This window comes from Camelus ferus, chromosome 12 (assembly GCF_009834535.1).
Source record: "Camelus ferus isolate YT-003-E chromosome 12, BCGSAC_Cfer_1.0, whole genome shotgun sequence".
In the NCBI taxonomy this organism is placed as follows: domain Eukaryota; kingdom Metazoa; phylum Chordata; class Mammalia; order Artiodactyla; family Camelidae; genus Camelus; species Camelus ferus.
This window is the reverse complement of record NC_045707.1, coordinates 37,887,690-37,913,479: the sequence shown is the minus strand read 5'-3', so window position 1 is coordinate 37,913,479 and position 25,790 is coordinate 37,887,690. Positions and strand designations below refer to the sequence as shown.

At 46.9% G+C, this 25,790-nt stretch overlaps 2 protein-coding genes across 3 annotated transcripts in view; both read right to left on the bottom strand.

Moving 5' to 3' along the window:
- Positions 1 to 789, bottom strand: part of NUAK1 (NUAK family kinase 1) — a 67,105-nt gene extending 66,316 nt beyond the window's left edge. Inside the window, exon 1 of one of the 2 annotated variants that reach the window (XM_032493428.1) lies at positions 254 to 789. In XM_032493428.1, the coding sequence (XP_032349319.1) occupies positions 254 to 508 (255 nt within the window). In that variant the 5' untranslated portion in view covers positions 509 to 789. The remainder of the gene's footprint in view (positions 1 to 253) is intronic. The other variant, XM_032493429.1, reaches the window with a different exon arrangement.
- LOC116667684 (basic proline-rich protein-like) lies at positions 542 to 2,309 on the bottom strand. Its single transcript, XM_032493433.1, has 2 exons — positions 1,665 to 2,309; positions 542 to 1,412 (listed from the first exon to the last, which is right to left on the bottom strand). Exons 1-2 carry the CDS (start codon positions 1,693 to 1,695, stop codon positions 601 to 603), a joined length of 843 nt encoding a protein of 280 aa, XP_032349324.1. The 5' UTR covers positions 1,696 to 2,309; the 3' UTR covers positions 542 to 600.
- Between the last annotated feature and the right edge of the window lie 23,481 nt (positions 2,310 to 25,790).

The following is a 25,790-nucleotide window of genomic DNA, read 5'->3' as shown; positions in this document are numbered from 1 at the left end:
AAGTGTTTGCAAATCATAAACACTACTTTGCTGCTGGGATCAAAACCCCCAAAATATGCGCAGACAGGATGTAACAAGTGTTTCGGGAGAAAGACACGCCTGAGCCACGGGGAGCTGGGGGGAGAATGAGGAATCTGTCCGGGGGTTCCCGGGAACCCCTCTCCAACAAGAGACCCCCTCCGCGTCCCAGACCCCGTGCCCTCGGTCCCCAGCCGCGTCTAGCCTGCGCCACCCGGGTTTTTCCCCAACTCACCACTCGACCCGAAAACCTCTCGGTAGCCCTCTTGACTTTGCCGTAGGTGCCTTTGCCCAGGGTCTCCTGCAACTCGTAGCGGTGCTTCAAGTTGTGCTTGTGGTGATGCCTCTTCACCCCGTGCGGCTTCCTGGGCTCTGGGGCCGCCGCCGAGGGGGCTGCGGTCGCCCCGGCCACCGTCTCCAGGGGAGAGCCCGGCGCCCCCGGCCTCAAGTCGGGGCCGTCCCCGGCAGCGGGCGCAGCAGCCCCCTCCATGTCTGAACGCGGGGCGAGCCGGGCTGGAGAGGGCAAGACCGGGCACAGCGCTCGGGTTCTCGGGGTCCCCGCCGAGGGAAACCGGGGCGCGCTCAAGGTCGCCCCCGCAGCATTGGGGAGGCGGCCCAATCCCGCCCGGGCTGCGGCTGGGTCACTGGCGGCGGCGGGGACGGCACATCTGGCGCCCCCCGCGCGCACAGTCCGCGCACCGCCCACCGGCCGCGGCGAGCTGCGGCGCGTCGGGCGAGGTGGCGGCGGTGGCAGGGGAGGCGGTGGTTTTCGCGGGAGGGAGGGGAGAGGGGTGGCTCCGAGCGCAGGAGGGGGAGTGTTACGTGGGGCGCCGCGCCCCCCTCCAGGGGAGGACGCGCAGACGGGGCGGGGGCGGGGACGGCGCGCTGGCCGGCCCCCGGGGAGGGGGCGAGGGGCGGCGCGACTGGGGCTTCCCCCACCTCCCGGCCGCCTCCTGGGGCCCCTGGGCCACCCCGAGCTGGGAGGGGGATGGGTACGTGTCGCGACTCGTCCTTTGTGCGGCGCAGGGTAGGCCGCAGCGGAGGCCAGAGGGCTTTGTCCTCACTCAGCCGGGACTGGGATCGCGGGGTTCCTAGCCCGGGTGCCCACTCCCCGGGCTCTCCCGCCGCCGCCGCCGCCGCCGCCGCCGCTATCGCGGGCCCTCCACCGCAGCCGCCGCGGTCTCCGCCTCCTGCTCCGGCCGCTCGGCCTCCCTTCCTGCTCGTGCCCGGGCGGCGGCTGCTCGCCGAACCCCGGAGCCGGGCTGACGAGGGCACTCGGAGCCGAGAGCCGCCCGGGGCCGCTCGCGATCCGGCCGGGGGCGCCACGGGCTTGAGCGCCCCTTCATTTTCTTTTGGGTTTCGCCGCGGCCGCCAGGCCGGAGACGGGGGAGAGGCTGGGGGAGGGGAAGCAGGGCGGGTGTTGGGTTACAGGCGGTGAGTCACGGCTCCCCTACCCCCACCGCAGTGCGCACCCCTTCCCGCCCCGCCAGGGCTGGCACCCGCTCCTTGCAGGCCCCCACCCTGAGGGCTGCTCGCCTGGGGCAGTTGCAGGCCCTGGAGAACCCCAAGAGGGACGCATTGACCCCAGCCCGGTGCCCTCCCAGAAGAAAGGCGAGTCGGGAGGAAGGGAGGCCCGGAGGCTGAACCTGGGGCCTGCCGCCCAACTGCCGACACCATCCAGGACTCCAGCCCCGGGAGTCGCTGGGAGAGGAAGAGAGTTGGGGCGCTAGTAGCTGCAGGATGGAGCTGGGCGCCCACCCTGCCCACCGAGGCTGCTTTTGGAGGTGGGCAAACCAGGGACTGTGGGAGGAGCAAGGCCCGGGGCCTGCTGGGCTAGAGGCGACGTGCAAGCCTCTTGGCCTCTAGGGCCTTTGGAGTTTTCCCTTAACTGAAATGACCAAATCCTGGAGATGATGCCAGACACCCTACCCCTACGAGCGAGGGTCAGGCAGGAAGGGCCAACCACTGCGGCGAGGCTGCGCGGGTTCTTCTAAGAAACTGCAAGATAAAATAAGGAAGAAAGCGAGAGAAAAAGAGACTTTAAGGAATTTTTTTTTTTAATAATAGTAGTGCAGTATACCAGACTGGGATGGGAAGAGTGAGGTATGAAGAATGTCTGGTGCGTTCTGCACATCGCCTAGTGGTTCTTTACTTTTTCACCCGTGCGCGGGGTCCACCCTCCTCTACAGCTCTCAGGTTCATCCCTTCTGCATTCCTGCTGTCTTCACTCCTGTCTACCCCTTATCACCTTACCTGGACTCCAGCTACAGCGTGTCCTCCCTGTAAACCCCCTCCCTGCTACCAGAGTAATGGCGTGTAACACCACAGTCGTTATATTCCCCATTTGTATGCCTCTGCCACACTCCTGTGCTTGGCATTCTCTGTCCAGACTTCTCTTCTACTGGTGCTTGACATAAGCGCCTCTGCCCCTTCCTACCTTCCTCAGGAGCACACTGGTTATTGCATTCTACAAACACAAAGGCCATGTTTATTCAATTCCTGTTCTGTCCTCCACACTTGCAGGGCCTCCCTGCCCTCATCAAGCAACTATTCTACTTTTATACAAAATCAGTAGACATTGTGTGTGTAGATTAAAAAGTCAGAGTGAATAACATGCAGGTGGAGCCTGGCTCCCCCAGGGGTTAGGCTGTGTGACCTTGGTCAAATGACTTAACCTCTCAGAACTTCAGTTTCCTCTTCTTACAGTATAGATTAGTGGATCTACTTTACAAGTAAACAAGTTATGTTTGTAGTGGTAATTAAAGCTGTTCGAATATTTTCTGGTTCTTTCCATCCCCAGGGACATGGTAGCAATCCACTACTCCATCCTCTTGAAATTAGATGTGGCCATGTGACTTGCATACACCAGTGGAATGAGAGCAGATGTGATATGCATTGCTTTTGGGCAGAAACTTTTTAGGGCCAATGGGCAAATGCCCATATCTGTCAATCCTGAAAATTCAGTATTGGCAATCATATCTTGACAACCATGAAATACAGAGATAGAGCCTCCTTCATCCAGCCTGGACCTCTGTAAAGATGGCAGAACTGTCCCAGCTAACCTACACTGAAAAAGTCATGTGAGCAAATGTTAAACTTGTGTTAAACCAGGGAGATTTGGGGGTTGTTTGTTACAGCAGCATGACCTAGCTTATTCTGGCTGATAGTGTTGCTCCCAAGTGCCTGGGACTTAATTAGTATTTGTTGAATGAATAGCAGTTACCATATGCTGATCCCATTTTGACAGTAAACCCTGTTTTCAATTGAGGAAACCATATCAGAAAGGTTAAGTAATTTGCCTGAGGTTACACAGGTTGTAAATAGCAGCACCAGGATGTAAACCCTATCTGTCTAGTTCCAGAGTTTGTACTCTTCTTCTTCCACATGTGCTGTGCTACCTTTCCTTAAATGGGAAAGATGGAAACACCCAGTACAATGCCTGGCACACAGTCATGCCCAAGAAAAGGGAGTTCCTCCAGAATGAATTCCTATAGCATTTATAGTTTGAACCATACTTCAGCACAATGTTATCATGCCTTGTGCTCAAGTGTTTTCACATAGATAAAGTGTTTCCTCCAACACGATCCCAGGCTCCTTGATTAAGAGTTTGAATTCTGGAGTCAGACTGCCTGGGTTCAAATCCCTGTTCCACCACTAGTAATTGACCGTTTTGGCCAGTTCTGTTCCCTCTCTGCCCCTCAGTTCTCTCATCTGCAAAATGGTGATGGTAATAACATAGTTGCTCTTGGCGGTGGTAATAATATGTCCCAGGGTGTTGGTGTGAGGATTAAGAGATATAATATATACACTCAATAAACCATGGCTATTAATATTATACTTACTTTTCATCTTCCTTGACTCCTACTAGAATTCAGGCAATTATGAGCAGTTTACTCATACTTCCTGATTAGACCCTGATTTCTGGCTTCATTCTGGATATGGGACCGATGTTGTAACATCTGCAGTTGGGAGCGTGACATCTACACTGTCCCACAACTTATATTTACACAAGGCTCATTACTTGCTCTTTATTACACTTTCTATTTTGAAAGCAATTTAAAAGAAAGAAAGTGTGTTTACTTTCTTGAGAAATCTTTGTTCGGAAAACATAGTAATGCCAGTTAATGTTTACTGCTGTCTACTGTCTGCCAGGACCTTTATATGTATTACTTCTAATCATTGTAAAATTGCAGGATGGGTGCTATGGTCCCCATTTGGCTGTTACCACTGAGTCTCAAAGAGGTTGAGTTGCCTGTGATCAGGCTTTGCTCTGACCCCTGCTCCAAGCTGCCTGACATCTCAGCTCACATAAGTGAATGCCTGTGCTTTGGCTGACACTAGTCTTTCCTTTTTCTAGATGAGGTTTTAGAAAATTACCTAAGGTTGTGACCTTTCTAACTCACGTATGTTGTCTGGTAAACATTTTACAATAAAAAGCAACCCAGCTTAATCTGGCAAAAAAAAATATATTCATGCTTCTCCTTCCCCACGTGAGCTGACAGACAGCTGCTCAGCTGGGCATATATTTCCCAGCCTATTGTGGCCATGTGACTGGTGATCTCTAATAGGATATGAGCAAAAGTGATGTTCATGACTTCTATACCAGGGTGTTTAAAACTGAGTGTGCCTTGCCCATGTTGCCTAGTTGGAAGCAGAGGACACCAAGGCCCCAGAGGATGGGGGAGTCACTAGATTAAAGAACCCTGTGTCCCTGCATCACCTTGAGGAATAAAAGCTACCCTCTGACCAGGACCCTGGACCAGTCCATGAGTGAGAAATAAATTTTTTTTGTGTTAAGCCCCTGAAATTAGAGAGTTTCTTTGTTACAGCAGCTAGTAGTGCTCTAACTAATACATACAGCTTATACTGTCTGTATTTGACATGGAAGAAGCAAGATGGAAGACTGCAGCAGCCATCTGAAGGGCTGGAACCGAAAATGCTACTTTCATGTTCTCTGTCCACTTGCCTATTTAAAGAGAAAGCTCATTATTTGGAGCCAGAGTTTTCCCTTTAATTTTTCCTAGATTACATGTATCAGAGATCAAACAAGAATAGTATTCAGTAGTCACAAAGCAGTAAGAGACAAATGTAGTCAATCAACAATATTTCTTGGGTTTTTTCCCACTACAGACCAGGCATCTGGGGCTGAGAATGCTCTGTGGCAAGACAGGCCTGGTGTCATCTTCCAGTCTGTGGGTAATAAATACAATTTACAGCATTCAGCTGACCTCCAGTCACCAAACTTCTTAGAAGAGTCCAGGCTATTGGAATGTGTAATATATACTTAAAAAGTAAAAATATCTGAGTCCGTTTTTTATCAAAAATCTGAAAAGAATATGAAAAGGAAAATATATATGTACAAATGAATCACTGTGCTATACACCAGAAATTAATACAACATTGTAAATCAACTATACTTCAATAAACATAAATAAATTAAAATTACTCATGGATGTAGCTCAGTGGTAGAGCACATACTTAGCATGCACAGGGTCCTGGGTTCAATCCCCAGTACTGCCATTAAATGAAGAAATAAACCTAATCACCTCCCCCACACCCCCCTAAAAAGAAAAAAAATTACTCATAAATCAAAGCAGAAAGCTGTATTTCTTCCCCTGATAAATGGCTAGAGAAGCAGTAAAAACAGTGGTTAAGAGCATAGACTCCAGAGTCAAAACCAGCTGAATTCAAATCCTGGCTCTACCACTTTCAGGCTGTGTGATCTTTGTGTCTGTTTTGCTTCTCAGTTTCCTCATCTTTAAAATGTGGACACTAATAATATCTAGCTCAAAGGGTTTTTGTTGAGGATTAATTAATTGAGTTAATGCAAAAAAAAAAAAAACACTAAGAATAACACGAGATGGCACAAGATAGCACCCAATTAATGTTGGCTGTTAATATTTTTGCCACCTTCCCATTGGTGTTACATTTTGTGCATAAAAGCATACAAGAGAAGTCCTTTTCATGAGGGCTGACAGAAGACACCAGGAAACACAATTATCAATAGAATCAGTTGATGTTACAAGGATTTAAGCAAAATAACCCAGATTAAGATCCTACTTTGAATTCTTCTCAACTGTTTGGTGATTGAGGGGGCAGAAGTTTCCTGTTGGGAAAAGCATCACTTTGGGTATCCACTGTAGTATGGGGACAACCAAATGGGACAAGAGACAGGGCTCCCAGCCCCCTCTGTACCCAGAGATGGTACTTTGGGCAGGTGCCTTCGCCTCTCTGTGGAATCATGTCATCAGGTGAGATGCTCCTTGGCACTGACAATTTGCAGGCCCTTTGGGGGATTTCAGTTTTATGTTCCCTGCACACTCCCTCTTTTGCTCCCTTCTTCGTGCAGGTGTGAAGTGAATGGCGCAAGCAGACAGTTGGTAGCAGTTCCACTTGCTTTGTTTTCTCTGTCCTAAACTTTATACTGAAAAATAAGATAGCTTCCTCCTGTGGGAATACAACAGTGGGGATTCGTTGGAAGGTTCTGTTATCGAGAAAAGAAACTGAAATGTGATAAATTCCCCATCAACAGGGAGAGCACTGGCAGGACTCCAGAAGCAGAAAACAACACCGTACCACCCTGGAAAGAGTGGCTGCCAGAAAGTCGAGAGAGTACCCATGTCACGTACAGGGATGTCATGTGGGAATAGCTCTGGCTGGCTACAGTGGAAGAGCCTTTGGGTTTCATTGAGGTTAAATGAGTGTTGGAGGGGGTGGTTCTGGGCAGCAGGGGGAAGGGGGAGATATTAAGAGCTCTTCTCTACATTTCGCTCCCTGTATGGCTGAATGTACTCAGTCGTATTAGCTAAGTGCTTACCGATCATGATTCTAGGTACTGGAGATACAGAAGTGAACAAAAACAAAGTTCCTACCCTCATTAGGTTTACAGAGAGACAAATAAAGGTTAGGTAATGGTAAGGGTTCCAGGAAGATTAAGGCAGGCTAAGGAGGTGGAGAATGATGGTAAGGAAAAGACTTTCTGATAAAGTGACATTTAAGCAGTGGCTCCAAGGAAGCGAGAGAATCTACAGTCCTGGAATCTGGGGGACAATATGGATACCTGGGGGACGAGCCTCCAAGGCATAGGGTCTAGTAAGTGCAAAGGCCCCGAGGCAGCAATATTCTTGGCATGTTGATGAAATGATGAGGAGGTCACTGTGAGTGGAATGAAATAGGAGAGTAGTATGAGTTGAGGCCAGAGAGTTAACAGGGGGCCCAACCCTGCAGGACTGTGTAGAGTGATGTGAGAACATTGGGTGGGTTTTATTCTGAGTCAGGCAGGAAATCACTGGCCAATTCTGATTACAGCAGTGAATAATCAGACTTTGGTTTGAAAGTCTCCCTCTAACCACCGTACTGAAAATAGAATTGAGGAAAGAGGGAAGTGATCTGCGGAGGGGAGGGGAGGGGTCTCTGACAAAGGCTGAGGAGAGGCACCTACAAGAATTACAGTCTCAGTGCCATCTTTCCTCCACGTGGTCACCATACTTCATTCCTAAAACATACATCTACCTGACCCTGTATCTCCCTCCTCCAAGATTCTACTGATCTCCTGTGGCCTTTGGAACCAAGTTTAAACTCCTTAGCCTGACACACAGAGCAGCTTGATACGGTAATGAGAATTAGCATCAGCAAGAACTGGATTAGAATCCTGGTCCTACTGATCACCAGCTGTGTGACTTTACCCAAGTGACTTGATCTCTCTGAACTTGGTTTCTTCTCTTTCCTTCTTGCCCTGGATATTACTACCTGCATGTCAGTTCCTTGAGGGCAGGTACTTTGTCTTGTTCCCTCTGTATATTCAGCGCCCAGAATAATACCCAGCACATAGTTGATACTCGACAAGTGTATGTGGGGTCAACGAATGAGCTGATAGAGGGAAAAGCATCTGGCATAGTGGCTGGCACACAGCTGCCCAGCAAATGCATCTTTCTCTTGTTAAGTAAGGCTCTGCTTTCCTTTCTCTGCGTGGTCTAACTCTCTGATTGGTATCCACACCACCTCCTCCCACTAAGGGCTCATCGTGCCAGGGACAGTTCTCATTGTTTCATGTCTCTCCACCTTTGCATGTGCTATGCCCAATACCCAGGACACCCCCTTCCCTGTCCTCCAGATGGCAAACTCCTCCTCCCCTCAGAGACCTAGCTTATGACATCACCCCACCTCTGATCCTGTGCCAGACGGAACCAAAGGCTCAGTTCTCTGTCCTCAGAGCACTCACTTCCTGGGTCTATCATAGCACTTACTTCGTGGCATCACAATTGTTTGATTATGTGCCCAGCTCTGCCCAGTTCCCTGAGAGCTCCAGAATAGTCAGTCTAGAACAACACCATCCAATAGAAATATAATGTGAGCCATGTATATCATTTAAATTTCTCTAGCAGCCACATTAAAAATGAGCTAAAAAATAAGAGAAATTAATGTTAATAACGTATTTTACTTAACCTAGTATATCCAAAATATTATCATTTCAATGTGCAATCAATATGTAATCAATATAAAAACTCATTGCTAAGCAATTTTACATTCTTTTTGTACTAAGTCTTCAAAAAACCTCTTGTGCAATTTACACTTAGAGTAAATCTCAATTCGGAGCTAAGTTTTCAGTGGTTAAACTGAAATGCAACCCTAGCAAAACAATAAAGTTGTATTTGACGAGAAAATATTTTCCACTGCTCCAAGGTTTTCAAATTTAAGTTTCAGTTTATTGCATAATATTAAAATTTTACTTCCCCAGCCACATGTCCCCAGCCGTACAGAGATGGAGCTTAGTCTTCTTTCTAATGGAAGTATAGATCTGGCTTGTAATGGTTGCCATATAAACATTGGACAGATGGACGGGTGGACGGATGGACGGATGGATGGATGGATTTTACTACCTTTACTTCCTCTCTAGTTTACCCTTCTGTTTCTTACTCTGGAAATGCACACTCCAGGAAAGAAAGAATGAACTTAAGGTAAAGATGAATCCATTGAAATCTTCCTTGGACTCCACTTTTTCAATCTGCCCCACTGGGCAAAGTTCAAAGCATTCAAGTTCTACTCTCTCCCCCATGTCCATGCAGCTCAGCAACCTAGCCCCTTTAACTCTTTGCTCAGATGTCACCTTGCCAGTGGGGTCTTTCCTGACCATCCTGTTTAAAATTGCAGCCCACCTTCTCCTCCCCCATCTCACCACCAGTGCTCCTGACCCCCTTTTTTCTTCACTATTGCATTAACTATCGTGTAATAGATAGTCTACTTTGTTGTGTCTGTCTGGACAAGGCAGAGATTCTTATCTGTAATTATTCACTCATGAATCCCCAGTACCTGGTAGAAAATAAGTGCTCAATAATTATTTGTTGGCTGAATGAATATGTGGATAAGTAGTTTGCATTCTAGCTCTTCCATCTGCTAGGTCTCTGACCCCAGTAAGTAATTAGAGATTAAACTTCAGTTCTCTAATCTGTAAAATGGGAACTGTATTAATACTTACCTTACAGAATTGTGTGATATGATCCTACAAGGTTCATCCTTACCTTCTAGGACTAAAGAAGATAATGTCTATTAAGTGTTTAACATAGTACCTACATAGGCTTGTGATAGGCACTCGAAAAAATATTATTAGACTTATTTTATAAGTTGTAACAACCATGTAAAGCAATTACAATTTCCCAAGGAATTCTGTCCCAAACAACAATAACAAAAAAATTAGATCAGGGAAAAGTAGTCTTGAGATCTAGATATCCTACATAATTGCCTATATTTACCTGTCCTGTTTTTATTAGTATTTCTAACTATGGGATACGGGTCCCTCGACCCTGCCCTGGCAAGATCCAGGACAGCTCAGTGTCAGGCCCCTGCATCCTTTATGTTTACTGTCACCAGGGACTTGGGCTTTAAAAGCAGGCACAAGAGGGAGAGCATTCCAGGCGTGTCACCAGCCTGCCTGTGACAACAGAAGCATTTGGCCCACCTGCACTAGAGCAGTCACCCAGGCCTCAGATGGCCCAGCGCCTGGCAGCCGGTCCCCACTGGAGCCAGGCTGCCAAGGCAGCCAGCTGGTGAGGGATGCATTAGCTGCCTTCCCAGATGAGGCATGCGCCCCACATTCTTCTCAAGGGTCTGCTACTCCCACTCCCTGCCCAGGCTCATCCTTTGAAACACTTAATTTACCAGACAGATTTCCAATCTCCCCTTCCCTTCATGATGCTCTGCCTCCACCTGATTCATTCATTCATGCAACAAATGTTACTTGAGCATCCATAAGAGGCAGTCATTGTGCCAGGACTGGGGATACAGAGTAACAGAATAGAGTCCTCTGCCCTCAGGAAGTTTCTAATACCTTCCACTGGTATCTTGCTTTACAGTTTACACAATGCCTTCACACAAAAGGTTTCTTTTCATTCTCATAATGATGTTTTACTTGGGACTAGAGATTTTTATTTTCCCCACCTTTCATTCGCCGTCCTAAGAGATTGAGTACTTTATCTAAGCTCTCACGGCTCACAAACAGGGAGCCAGGACTCAAGCTCAGGTATTCTGGCTACACCGCGGCTAGTATCCAAGCAACGTCACATCGCGCAAACAGCAGTTCTATGAAAGTCACAAAGTCAGCTCACTGAAAGATAAAGGCCATTTGACTGCATGTCTAATGGCTCCAAAAAGAATTGCATGTTATGTATGGGGAGAAGCAAGACTGACTCTCCCCAGCAAGACAGAAGGGGGCATCTGGGAAACTTCCAGAAATTTGGATGAGTTGGGAGCCTCGCCAAGTCTGTCCCTGGCTTCTCCCATGCAAGCATCCCACTCAGGATTCCTGAAACCCCTGAACTCAGAGCCCCAAGTGCCGAAATTACCAGAACGTGGACAAATGCACATGCATTTGGAGGAAACACATGCACAGCTATGAGCCACACCTCTTCTCCCCCAACCCCGAAGCGCCATTTCTCCCTTTAAACCTGAAGTTCTCTGGGAGAAGCTTCCAGGTGGCTTTATGAGAAAAAGCCTTTTCTCACAGCACCACCAAGTGGCTGGTTCTGTGCCCACTAAAATCTCTATGAAACAGGCATAAGAATCTAGTCCCCTTCCGAGCGAGCCAAGGCACAAAATATCTGATGACCGGGACTGAGAGGAAAAAAATGGCAAAAATGGAAGTGGCGTGGAGAAATTCGGGGAAGATCCAAGGACATGGATGTCCTCAGGACCAGGAGGAGCCAGGCAGTCAAAGCTCTTTATCAAGAAGCAGGTTGGCAGAAATCCATGGGAAGGGCTGCAAGTGGCCAACCCTTCCCTTGTTACAGACAGGGAAGCTGAAGCCTAGGGAAGGCCAGACTCTTCCAGCGTGATGTAAGGGTGATGATGCCGTCTGTGCACAGCGCATTACCTGTATGACATCATTTAATCCACTCCAAGTCTCAGAGGCATGACTGCTCCCCAGTTTCACAAACAAAGGTAGAGCAGGGGCCCGAACACTGTGGCCCACCACCTGTTTTTGTGCCTTACACAAGCTAAGACTGGTTTCCATGTTATTAAGTAATTGGGAAAATCAAATAAGAATAATATTTTATGATATCTGCAACTTATATGGAATTCTGATAAATGCCATAAAGACTAATTGAAACACAGCCATGCCCATTTATTTATGTATGTGTGTGGCTGCTTTTGAGCTACAAGAGCAGAACTGAGTAATTTTAACAGAGACCGTATGATCATCAAAGCCTAAAATATTTACTGTCTGGCAGGAAAAATGACCAGCTCCTAAGACAGAGACTCGGAGAACTTGAGGAACCCAGGGAGAAGTGATGTGATGGAAAGAGAATAGAACACAGAGTCAGGGGACCAGGTCTGCCACTAACTGTGTGATCTGTAAAATGGGAGATAACAATACTCTTTATCATAGATACATTGTCAAAATAGAAAAAAAAAAAAAAGGCCCTGGGGGGGGGAAGCAAGTTTGTGAAAGCCACTTGTAAAATACTTCCTATGTGGTCAGTTGCAGGGTCTTGAGGTCCTTTTTTATAATGGGATGGACTGCACGGAGCTTTCAGCCTCCAGATTGGAGTAGAAGGAGCCAGAGAAAGGACAGGACCAGGAACCTGGGTCTGGCTTCAGCTTGGCCTCCTGCTCTTTCGAGAAGAGCAGCCACCTCGATGTTCTTTTAAAAGGGCAGCTGACTGGATTCTCTGCATCTTCATTGTGCTGGAAGGGCATTTGGGCAAATTAATATGTCCCTGGGGTGTTTTCACCCAGCAGTCAGCCCCCCTTCCAGCCTCGCCCTCTGCTTCTCACCAGCCTTCTCCCATAACAGCGGGCTTTCTCTTCAGCGGCAGAGCCAGCCTCTCCCATCAGACATGGTGGGTAATGAGTGGACTCTGGCCCAAGGGACTTGTCCCCACATTGACAAAGAATGGACCGTGGGCAGTCCCCCAGGCCGTTAGGGAAGAGAGACAAGGTCTGCTGTGAGGCAGGAGCCAGTGAGCTGCCTGCTCCACCTACAAGCACCCACAGCAAGATATAGCAATTATCCAGAGAGTTTGGATCTCCTAAAATGTCCCAGCAGCTCTCACCAAATTACTTGGGTCCTGGACCTTTCTGCTGGCTCAGCACTTCACTTAACCGTGTAGCTCCTTAGTAGCCAGCTGCATCTACCTAAAACAAGCCCAGCCAAAGTCAAAGGGAACAAAGCACAGAGGAAGTCCAACATAGCAGAAGCCACGTATATGGAGAGCAAAAGCTCTGCATTTGAGTTAAATCCCAGCTCCCTCTGTTGCTAGCTGTGTGACCTTGGGCAAACTGCTTGATTTCTCTGGGCCTCAGTTTCTGCATCTAGAAAATGGGAACAATACCTAACAAATAAAACTTGGGGAGGATTATATTGAAGTATGTCTTGCATCTGACACATAACAAGGGCTCAATTAAAGGGAGGTATTTTTACGTTTTACTGTTGGAGTAGTAATTTCTCCTCATACATCTTGGTAGCCCCTTGCCCTTCAGATGAGAACTATGAAGAACCACTTGCTAAATGTGAGTGAAGGAACTAACAAGCAAAGAGCAGCATGCTTCATACAGTCTTCCTGAAAACATCCAAGAGAGGTGCTATTGCAATATTTTGTCAGTTTTCACATGAGCAGCGTGAGACCCAAGAGCCCACATCACCCATAGAAATCTGGAGTTTAAGCCAAGGGTTTAAATTTTGGCTTCTGTTTGGGCCTCTGTTTCCTCATCAATTAAACAGCTATAATCATCAAACCTGTCTCACTGGGTTACCAAAGGCAGCCAGTCAGAGGAAGGAATATGAGAACATCACTTTTGCAGCCAGTAAGTGTAAAGGTTCACTCTCCAAGGAAAATACTTAACAAGGCACAGATTGTTTGACTTTAGTCAAAAGGATGAAACTCTAATTATAGAATTTCAAGCACACCCAGATGAGCTTAAGAAACATCAGTGCATGTGAAGAACTTCCCATCACTTTCACAAATGCGTGCCATGTGGCGATGTTGGCGGGGTGAGCTCGTGCTCTAAGGGTGTCTTCCTGGATTTGTAGAGCCCAGCCTTCACCGTGGTTCTGGCCTCCTGTGTGAAACCTACAGACAACAGAGTTGCAGAAACGGTGGACCCCACAAAATACATCCGCGCTGCTTTAGCAGTATCCGGAATAGTCCCCATTAACAAGCACCCTGTCAGAGTTACCTGTTCATCTATTTGTTCTCCCCTCTAGACTGGGCAGGGTCTGGGTCTCCTTTTCACTGTGCATCACTACTGCTATTACTGTGCTTGATGCAGTTGGTGCTAAGTAAATATTGAACTAAGCTGAGCTAAAGCCCAGGTGTGTAACTATAAAGGAATGAGACTATTTTTTAATACATTAAAACACATAAATCCAAAATAAATCGTGTTTATTTCCTGCCTTTGGCTTCCCTACACTCCACCCTACTCCTAGGCTGGACGAGGGGAGTCTGTGTCTTCTTACTGTCTGCAATACTCCATCTAAACTGCTAAGGCCACCTTCACCATGCTGTATTAGGGTGATCTGTTTATGCATCTGTCTTCCCTCTTGGCACTGAGATTCTTGAGGGTGAGGACTGCATCTTATTCTTACTTTTATGTTCTCTGCCTAATAAAATGCTTTTATTTATTTATTCAACATTTCCTGAGCATGACTGATGGCAAGCACTGTACTATGTGCTGTTTCTTTATTTCTCCCATTCACACGATGTCCCAGATGATAGCAAACTTGTAAAGTTAGAATGATAGATTGTGCAAAAAATGGCCTACCATCATTCTCCTCCTTGTATCAGTTTCCCCAATCTTTGAACCTGGGCTCAGTGTGACCAATAAAATGCAGTGGAAGTGACATCCAACCAGTTCCAAGTCTGGACCTCAATGGACCTTTATCTACTTCTACTCTGTCTCTTGAGGCCTTGGACAGTTGCCACAGAACAAGCCTAGACTGGGTCAGCCTGTTGGAGGGTGGGAGGCCACATGGAGCAGAGATAAGCCAACCCACATGAGGCCATCCTAGACCAGCCAGCCACCCAGCCATCTTGCAGCTGACCACAGATGTATGAATCCAGTAGGCATAAGTCATACCTGGTCCAGATCAGAGAAACAGTCAGTCACACACAGTGTAATGAGCTAAATAAATGGCTGTTGTTTTAAGGCACTAAGTTTTAGAGTCATTTATTACACAGCAAAGGCTAACTAATACAATTGGCAACACTGACATGCATAGGATGGTAGTGAAAATTGCAAGAACCATGCACAGACTCTCATAAGAACAGAGTGAGGCAACAACCTCATCAATTAAGTCAAAGACCCCAGTACTGCCTTTTCCTTTTTGTTCTCATGCCAAAGACTGGTCATATGGTCTGCAAGATGAGAAGAGACCACGATGGCTCCAAATACTTTATGAAAATAAGCCAAATAGGCAAACAGGTATTTCATTCCAGTCTCCCAGGGATTTAACCTACTAGCTCTCAAACCCTGAGATAAATCATGCTCTGCCAAGAAATGACTACTGTGTATCCCCAAATTAGAACGTTTCAAAGAAGTGTTCAATGACTACAACAAAGTGCCAGGGAAGCCTCTTATTCTTCTTGAGGGAATGAAGCCAGTCTCTTTGGAAGTGACTTGAATCTTGGTAAGGATATTTGTCTGTTTTTCTGGTTAGTGATTAAGGACTCAGCATTTCTAGAAGGGAATGAGAACCTTGCTGTTGTCTCATCAAGTCTTGACTCCATTGGTGAGAAGGCAGAGCCGATGAGGGCGGGGAGATATACTTGAGTCAAGGCTTCCTCTCTTTCCCCTGAAATCACACTAGCAAGAGGGGGGCCTCCCCCACCTTTGCAAAGACACTTCCTCAAGCCCTCTCATGGCCATCAGGGAGCTCTGAACCCACCCCTCCTTTCCCACCAAGGCTACTATGAGGCCATGAGCACAGTAAAGGCCCTTAAGAGCCCTTCTATGCCCCCAAAATGGCCAGAAGCACCAGCTAGCCCTCTCCCAGGGCCCTTGCCCCCCAAGTAGCCCTTGAGCTCAGGTGTGGTGCCTCCCCCAAATCTCTTGCTCCCCATCTGTGAGAAGAGTCAAAGAGGGACCCAATTCTGAGGACAGCCCGGACTTCCCAGGCAACCTAGGAGTCAGGTCAAGATCTTTGGGCAAGAAGGGCAAATGCCAGGAGGGGCTGCGCCCACAGAGCCCACCAGCCCTCCCTGGAGTCATGCAGTGAGAAAAAGGAGTTTCCTATGACCCAGGTCCTCACTTCCGTATTCTCCCTGCCACCCCACCCCCACCCTACATGTGTCCAGTTCGGTCCCCTCTCTCAGGACCTGCTCTGACATCGGAGGCGCTCTCTGGCAACAACAGCAGGTCAGGTGTGGAAAAGTGTTGCCGCTCCCAGGGGTATTTACATTCCAAATAGAGGCATTGTAGAAAGGCAGCCCCGAAGAGTGCCTTTAATGGCGTGTCAGGCAGCGAGTGTCACCCTGCCCTTGCACTAGACCATAATCAACTTTCTTCTGCATGTCAAAGTAGGGTCAACCAGGGCCTGTCGGGTCACTGCCCATGGCTGCTTCTGAGAAGATCTAGCAACACTCAGAGGGAGGAACCAGCTATTAGATGGGAAATTGGGTCCCAGCAAATGAGTCCACCCTCCACCCCACTCCCCAAGTCTGCTGAACCTTCCAGAAAGCAGCAGTCAACAGCCTCTGTGGGTGGTAAACAGCCCCAGGCTTGAAAGTTTAAAATCCTGTGTTCTGCACCCAGCTGTCTCCTGATTTGCTGTGTGATGTTAGGCAAGACAAATCTCTCTGAGCCTTGTGTCATAACTGGCAATAGGAAGAGGCTGGATTAGATGGCTCCAAGTTCCCCTCCAGCTCCAGTGTGCTGTGATCTCCCTCTCCCTTCCCTCCCTTCCCCTCCCCCTGTCCTTCACACACCCCTGCCCCAAAAGAATACAAATCAAGACAGAGGCAGAGAGGCTTCTGGGAACCGCAGTAAGCCTGCGGCTCACATTTGGTGAGCCCTGGCCAGCTGTCTTAGGGGCTGAAAGAGCTTCTCTTCCCGGGTCACCCAAAGGTCCTGGCTGAGATAAAGGGCCTGCCCCACACTCAGCGTTGCAGCCCATCTCCGGGATTAAGCAGGGCTCCTCTCTGGCTCTCTGGTTTCAAAACAAAACTTTTGAAAGAGAACTACATTCAGTGGAAAATCCCCCAGTAACAAGCCTCCTGGGAGCATTATGGGAACACCATCTGTCAAGCACTGGTTCGCACAACCTGTGACCAAAAACAGACTTTTAGTGTCAATACCAATCAAGATCATCGCACCTTGCATATTTAGACAGCACTACTGACCTTTCAAAGCCCTTCATCTGGGTTCAATTTGGCCTCACGCAACTTTTGAAAGTAGGCAGAGCAAGGGACTTGCAAACAACTCAGTCCTGTGTTACAGCAGAGAAATTGAAGCCCAAAAAACAACAGAGCTGGGAAAAGAGACATTCAGAGCTGGAACTAAGCCCCTAAGCAAAGCTCAGTGAATTTCCCCCACTCTAGTGCATCCCAAATGCCATTTGCAGACAGCTGCCCAGCTGGCAGCATCACAACCATCTGGGCCCCACCACGAAGACCTTAGAGGTCCTGGATGTAACCCCCAAACAAGTATTTTTTTAGTTTCCCTAGTGATGCACAGACTTGGGGGACCACTGCCACAAACACTATGCAGTGTTCACAGAATCTGGGGATCCTGGAAACCCCAGGCTGGAGAGGTCGTCAGAGCTCCTTGAACATAAACACCAGCTCAGTGCAAAACCCCCTGCACCTCAACACATGCTCAGGAGACAGCTTCTGCCGCAGTGAGAGAGGCCACAAACAGCATGGGCTTGAGTGGAGGGGGAGCTTCTTTCTCAGGTCACAGCATACAAAAGAGGGCTGAGAGGGCAGCTCCCTGGGGTCGGGGACACAGGATTCTTCTCTGCTTTGGGTTCTTTAGGGTGTGTGGCAGTTTGGACCTCCCTGGAAAGAGACTCAGAAATGGAGGTAAGCAGGCAGGATGACACTTGTGGAAAAGGGTACACGCTCAGCTGGGCAGAGGGAGGAGTTAGGCTGTGATGCAGTCACGGCCAAGGCCTCAGCCAATGCCTTGTGGTGCCCTGTAGCTGCAACGGCTTTTCGGAGTTGTCCAAACTGAGGTCATGGAGTTGGGCCTTTAGACACACACACACACACACACGCACACGCACACGCACACGCACACACACACACACAGAGACTGGTCATTGGATATGATCTGTGCGTCCCACCCCTCCATCCCTGGAAGGCGTGTGACTTCGGAGCAGAAGACTCTCTTCAGCTGAGGGCAAGTCTCTGCAAGGGCTGATAGCTGAGGGCTGGCAGCTATGAGAATAAGCCCCTCGGTCCTGAAAAGATAATCACAGCACAGCATCCACTATGAGGTGGTTATGTGTTGGAATTGTGCCCCCCTTCCCCCAACTCCACAAATTCATATGTGGAAGTCCTAACCCCCAGTACCTCAGGATGTGACTTTATTTGAAAATAGCGTCATTGCAGATGTAATCTGTTAAGTTTAGATGAGATCATCCTGAAGCAGAGTGGGCCCCTAATCCAGTATAACTGGTGTCCTTATAAAAAGGGGGAATTTGGACCCAGAAATGCACACAGGGAGAACACCACTAAGGCAAAGACTGGGGCGATGCTTCTAAAGCCAAGGAATGCTGAAGACTGCCAGCAAACCATCAGAATCCAGGCTGGAGGCACGGAGCAGATCCTCTCTCATGTCCCCCAGGAGAGACTAACTCTGCTGACACCTTGATTTTGGACTTCTAGCCTCCAGAATAGCAAGGCAGTAAATTTCGGTTTTTCAAGCCACTAAGTTTTTGGTACCTTGTTATGGCAGCCCCAGAAAACTAACATGGAGATGTTGCCTTCATCTACATGGTCCAAAATGGTTTACCGCCATGTCTACATTTCAGCCAGTGAAAAGGATAAAGAGGAAGGGGAAGGCAGGCAGACCTCCTCTGTCATATCCCGTCACATCCCATTGGTCATAACTGGATCATATGGCCACATTTGCTGCAGGGAAAGCTGGGAAATGAAGTCTTTATTCTGGACAGCCAAGTGCCAGGTAAAAACTCTATTAAAAGAAGAATTAGACCACAAATAAAGTGAAGTTAATCCCTTCAAGGAGCTCAAGTGAGCTTAGGGAGCCATACGTAAAAACAAACACTTCTCTTAGACTGCCTTACCAAAAGGTCTCCAAGAAAGGAAAGAACAACGGACAGTGGGAGCACAGGAGCAATTTGGCCTCACTCTGCCTGAAAGCTGGGCAGGCTTCCTGAAGGAGCTGACACAGGAGCTGGGCCCTGAGGGACAGAGAAGACATTCACACAGTGTAGCCAGAAGAGAAGGGGATTGCAGGAAAGATGAAAGCATGCTCAGCGGGCAGTGTACGAGGAACTGTACATCCATTACTTCATTTCATCCTCAAAACAACCCTGCAAAGCAGCCTCTCTTCTCTCCATGTCACAGAGGAGGAATCTGAGAGCCTAAATAGAGAGGTTAAGTAACTTTGACAGGTCTCTTGGCAAAGGTCACACAACTAGTGTGACTAGGAGAGCAGGGACACAAACCTAGGTCTTCCAATTCCAAGCAATGGCTTTATCTGTAACCCAGGATGTGAACTGGGGCCCCAACCCTTGAGCTCTATATAGGACTGCTGTTGGGAGGCACAGACACAGCTAAGAACACTAATCCTGTCCAAATTGTGGGCACATTCCCAGGGATTCATTCATCCATGGTCTCCTGTCTCTGCCTCAGAAGTCCTGGGCCTTTGTGAGTGGTCTTGACCCATCCTGGCATCAAACTGGATTTAAACCCTTCACCTGTTTCCTTCATAAGCAAGTAAAATGTTCAGCTTGGAGAAGCTGGGGGTAAGGGACAAACCACTTCTCCATGACCATCTCTTAGTTTTCCCCAATGTTCTCACCACCTAGCTCTCTTTCAAGTTCCACCACTTTCTTTGAAGTTCTGGTGAGCCAGTAAACCCCTGTTCAAATCTCCCATTGACAGGGCAGGCCCATAATTTAGTGTCTTATTCTTAGCCTTGCAGCTCTCCATTCTGTACACCTGGAGTGAGATGTTTGCAAACTACATTTCCCAGGCCTCTTTGCCAGCTGGCTTCCTGCTCAGTTCCACCAATAGGAGGTGCTGGTGGGAAATCAGAGGGCAGGTGGGAGGAATTGAGAAGTTTCAGGCTCTGGCACTGGGAAGGGTGGAATTGCTGGGGCCTGCTGTGGGGACAGCAGCGGTTAGGTGATCTGGACTCCAGCCACTCTGGCAGAAGCAGCTCTATTTCAGCAGTCCCAGCCCAGACTGAGGTGGCACTTCATAAAGTGACTCATATCTCACCGCAACAACCTCCCCAACAGTGCAGTGGCTCCTGCCAGAGGTGCCAGCAACTCGGGGTGCCCAGCTGTCTTCCCTTCTGTTCTCCCCACTACCTCCTCCTTCTCATTTTTGTTTTTCAAGCCCTTTCTAGATCTTTACAAAAATGCCCTGCATTAAATTCCCTCTATCAGAAATACCTAATTTTATAAAAAAAATTTCCTGACTGAACCTCTTCAAGCTCAACATACATTTTAAGATTTTTTTCCCTTTATCTTTTGGGGAAAAAAATGAAAATATATTTGACGATTTCCCTTTGCCTCCAGTGAGTCACACTAAGATCTGCGTACATGTTTCTCAGAAAGATTTGTATTGTTAAAACAAATGGAACATAAACTACTTGGAACATTCCTATAAGTAATAGTCATCCAATAATGGGGCCATTCTTGTTTAATATTAATTTTAAAAACCTCAGAGAGACCCATTAGAGCTACCTCAGTTGAAGTTTTGGAGTTATGATCTGATGGCATCCCTCCAATAGTATTTTCCCCAGGAGGCTTTATAAAAATGTCATCTCCCTCTTTGAAGCAGATACCCATCTGCAGACAAAACTCTCTAGCTATGCCCCCATCTAAGGTGGGAGATCCCTTCAGACAGACCAAAAAGGAATACATGTCCCAAGCTGAGGACAGACATGGCGTGGTAATAGCTGAATGTTGGTCCATTTAATACTAAAGGGCTGGAAAAGTGTCTTTGAGTGGTTGTTACATCTCCTAGTGTCCAGAAGCTTCTTTGTTGCTTATTTGAAAAGATCAAAAAGTCGTGCCAAGCCTAGAAAAGGGAGCCACCCTTAAGTCTGGTGAATTCCTAATATTCTTAGTATGATATCCAAGGGGTCTCACCCCCATCAGTTTCATCAGTTCTCACAAATTAACAGGTTCTCCTCCCAAAAGGAATTCTTCTCCTGTCAGCCACTAGGACAACAGTTTTCTCCAGGTTTTATTACCATTTTAACTAGGTCACCTCCACTGCCCCAAGCAAAGTTCCATAAAGGGGGCTGTGTCATGAACACCCAGGCCTGTCTAGACTGCCCTGTGGTCAGGGAACAGCTGTCTCACCTGAAGACTCCCCATCATACAAGGGTCTGGAAAAGGCACAATCCTGTTTGATGAGACTGATCTTGCCGATTCTCTTGTACTGAGAGGCATAAAGACACAAGTTGGAACTTCAGTGCAGGCTGGAGGGCAGGGTGCGTTTGGGGGTGAAGGGGTTTGGCTGTCATTTGAATTGGGGCTGGGATTGAACGAAGAGAGAGTTGGAGAACCAACAGATGAAGTTCCAAGACAGGCTCAAAAAGTGCTTTAAAGTGGGACCCAAGAATGACCCTTATGAAAACCAGAGCATTCTAGCCCCCATAAAAGCTGGGGAAGGAAACATAACCTTCCCCTCTTCTCATACATCTTTCAAATAACAGTGATTGAATCACTCATTCCTTCATCCATTCCTTAATATTCAGAGAGGCAACAAATGTCTTACAGGCAATAGTGCCTAGCGGTTACACTTGCCTACTCTGGGTCAGCTAGACCGGAGTCTGATCTCGGCCCTGGCTCTTATCACTAATGTCTTGAGGAAATGGTTTAATCTCTCTAAGCCTCAGTCTCCTCATATTTAAAAAATGGGGGTAATAATGCCTCCTTCAAAGGGTTGCTGTGAAGATGAAATGAAATGAGTGCCAGGCACAGTGGTTTTAAAAAATCTGATCAGATCATGGCAGTAAGCACACTGCCTGTACTTAAGGGATTATTAAATGCTATTGACCGCTTGACCTGTGGGCCCCATGATCTCTCTCCAAAAACGCTGACCCAAGCAAAGCCAACTGGATTTTGTCTTTTTAAAATTTGTAAGTGGTACTCAGAAATTCAGGTCCTTCTCTGTTGGTGTTTGAACTAAGAAGACAGGTAAGAGCTGAGGCAGCTCCTGTACATCCCGTGTCCAGAGAAGCCGAGAATGTCTATGGGAAGAGGGAAAGAAGAAAAGATTCAGCAGAGGGAGAAGCAGAGACTAGAAGCCATTGAGAGGGTAGGGGTGGGGGTTTGGGGAAAATCAAAGGAGGAGTAGGGAGAGAAAGAGAGCACATACTTGGTTTTCATGAGACACTCCAGAATCCTTCCACCGAACATCCCTTTTGCTTAGACTTCTTGGTGAGCCTGATCTAAGACATCTTCTTTCAAGTCTCCCTTAGCTCATCAACTCTTCTCCCATCCCTCTGGTTATAGGCATCCTAGGTCTTCCTTCTACAGGTGAAGACGTGAAGTTTAGAGCACACATCTCGTAAGCATGAGAGTCAGGACTCAACCCTGATCACTCTGTCTCCCTGGGGAATGAGCATGGCTCCAGGAGTCAGGAGACCTTGGGTGGAAGGGTAGTTCAGCCCCTCACCAGCCACAAGACCTAATCCAGCCACTCAGTCTCTGAGCATCCCACCTGCCTGTTCTCTGAAATGGGAATAGCAATGTCTCCTCCTCAGCCCTCCAGGGGTGTGCATGAAATACTCTATGTGAACACACTTTTTAAACTGCAAAGCACTGCAAAATACTAGCCACTTATTTATTCACATATTTTCTGTATCTGTGCCTGTCTTAGGAGATTTTTAACTTGAAGATCCCATGTCTACTTGAATGCCCCCAAAAGCACCTGAAGTCTGCTGGTTCTCGGAAAATGTTAACTCCAAGCTGAGAAATCACAAACGTTTATTTTTCTAAAGCAGAGGATACAGATTTCATAAGGAAAGTAAATATGCTAAGAAATTACTCAATTTCTTCACTCACGTTCCCAGATGTTCTTTGGAAACACCGTGGATGGCATTTGGGGTGATTAACAAAGGAGAAATAATTTATGTGACTGTCTGTGTGTTGTTTCTTAAAGTAGCTATTAAAAACACAAGTGAATAGCATGTGTTTTTCCATTCTCTGGAAAGCAAGAAATACAGAGCTGTTTTTACTCAAATTTTTCCAAAACAAATCACCTTTTGTGATGGAAATTGTTGCCCTAAGGAGAGAAATTTTCAGAAGAATTCTGAGTGAGTAAAAGGAAACAGCACCAAGTGGGAGTTCGATCTCATGAGAACAAGAACCCGGGCCGGTCGGCCTGGATCCGTTTGCAGCCCGTGTCGCTCAGCGGTCATCTGTGTGGGCGCTGAAGGCAGACAGACCTGGGTTCAGATCCAGCTGTGCTTGCTAACAGAGTAGGCTGGAATAGCTCGTCACTTCTGTAAGCCTCAGCTTCCTCTTCTGTAAAATGAGTATGAAATACTTTCCTCACAGTCTTCTGGAAAGATTGAATGAGTCTGTGTATATAAAGTACCCACCCTGTTGTAAACTTTGAGTATGTCATCATTTCTCGGGTTGCACTGGACACGTTTAATCCCATGGAACATATCACACTGCCCCATGCAGCATCTTCTAGTCTAAGAACCCCGCTCTTCCAAGTGATGCCTGCTAGGATAGTCTGGTCCCCAAAACTGACATTTTAGGCCTCTCATCCTGATATCTAACAGAACAAGGATTGGACGTAGAAAAGTAAAATGATTTTTTCTCATTTTTATTTATTGTTGAAAATGACATTGCCCTATAAGCAATACAAAAAGATAACCTACAGAATGGGAGAAAATATTTGCAAATGATGAGACAGACAAGAGCTTGATTTCCAGAGTATACGGACAGCTCAGACAACTTAATAACAAAAAAAACCAAACAACCCAATCCAAAAATGGGCAGAAGACATAAACAAGCAATTCTCCAGTGAAGACATGCAAATGGCCTCATTTCAGCACTTACTTCTGAATCCTTAGAGTAAGGATGGCTTATGCTTTCTAACCCTTATTGTAGAGGTGAGAAACCAAAGTGCTGAGGGGGGTGAGATTTGTCCAGTCACCCAGCTACTAAGAGGTGGAACTGGGATACGGCCCCAGTTGTCTGACTCAGAGATCTATCGTTTTGTCCACTAACTATAGTCAACTGCTTCCAAATTCTAGAGACCTAGACTAAGAAGATAATCTCAAACTTGGAAAAAAATTTATTACATACAAAATTGTTCACCCCAGAACTAGGTACACTATTAGAGAAATGAGCACAACCTAAGTGTCTAATGGATCACATCGTGCCTTACCCAGCCTAAACCCTCAACAAACATCTTTCAAATGAACAAAAGGAAATAGTTAAAGAAATTATGGGGGACCCTTCTTGACAGAGTATTAGATGCCCTTTACTAAGTGCATTTAAGGAGAGTTTGTGATAATAGCTTAAGTGCTTATTATAAGGTTATAGGAAAAATAAGGGTACACAATTATGTGTTCTATGATCCCAATTATGTTCAAACACATTTCATGTAGACAAAAAGAACATGAGAAAATATGATATTACAGCCACTGTACTTGGCTGTTAGTTTTAGACTAGTGAAGATTTAATTTTTTCTTCTTTCCTCATTTTCCAGATGATCAGTTAAAAGTTTAATTGCTTTTATAATAAAGAGGAAACACTTTGTTTAATTTTTTGTTATTTTTAACAGCTTTATTGAAATATAATTGACAAAATTCTATAGATTCAAGGTGCACATCTTGATTTTTTAGGACCTTACTTAATTTTCCCCCCTCAAGATCTATTAAGGCACAACTTACAAATAAAAATTGTATATATTTAGGGCATACCACACTTTATTTTGTTTAAAGAAAACCTGACTTTCAGAATTCCAGTCTCAGACAATGAGGACATGGAAATGGAGCACACTGGGAAAACTGGAAAAGGGGCCCAGCTGAATGGCCAGGCCAAAAGGCAGGCGCTGGTGATGGAGGGGCAGGGGGAGCTGCTCTGGGACAAAGGCTCCAAGGAAAAAGCACAGTGGACAACACAGGCAGCAGCAGCAAGGGAGAAGGCTGTTTTTCTGGGAAATGCGGTACAGAAAGGACCTGAGGTTAAACAGGAATGGGCAGCTGCACTAACCACACAGAGTAAGCAGACAGGTGTGAATTGGGCACCTACCTCATGCTACTGTTCTCTTATCAAGCATTTACTATGTACAGGGCATAATTCACATTACCTCTTAACCCTCACTGACAGGCTGTAAGTTTTATTATTTCCATGAAAAAAAAAATAACTGATTGGAAACCATTTTAGAGGTGGAAAATACCAAAGAGTTGATTGGCACTAGGGATTTCCAGTCCTAACTGTATATCACAAACTCTGGGATACTTTTTTAAAGTATGGTGACATCACTTGACCCGGTCACTCAGCTAGCAAAGTGGCCAGGCTGATTCAAACCTTGTACCACTAAGCCATACGGTCTTCTCAAGGTATGGCACAGCATCCAGAGTTGGGGCAGCACCTCTACTTCTCTAGGTTGATGGAGAAGACCTTGCCTTCCCACAGACCCCCACCCCCAGTGACCCCAGACCCAGCACCCAAGCCTACTCTCACCAGCAGTCCTGAATTTGTATTGTGTATTTATTTACCCCATGCACACACAGTAAACTCATAGTTACGGAATATTAGAGTCAAAAGTCGTCTTAGAGAGGACCTGATTCAGCTCTCTCCTTGACGAATGAGGAAATTGACACCCAGAGAAGTAAAAGGACTTTCCCAGGGTCACACAGCTACATGGTGCCTCTAGTCCTAACTCTGACTTAGCTCTGCTAGAGCTAGAACCCAAATGCTTTGGCTTCCTGTCCCCTTTCCATTTTTCCTCTCTAGGCTTAAGTCTCCCAAGTTCCATTTCATTCTTCCAAGAAGAAGAAGAATTAGTCCCACATGGGAAAGAAGGCAAGCTTTTCTGTTCCTGAAAGATTTTATTTCCAGTATTCAAGGGATTATTGCAAATGACAATAAGTAATATCAAGTTATT

Coding starts and splice junctions, on each gene's coding strand:
- LOC116667684 (XM_032493433.1), bottom strand. CDS start 1,695: ATGGTGTCGGCAGTTGGGCGGCAGGCCCCAG. Junction 1,413..1,664: donor AGTTGGGCGGCAGGCCCCAG/GTTCAGCCTCCG, acceptor CCCCTCCCCCAG/CCTCTCCCCCGTCTCCGGCC.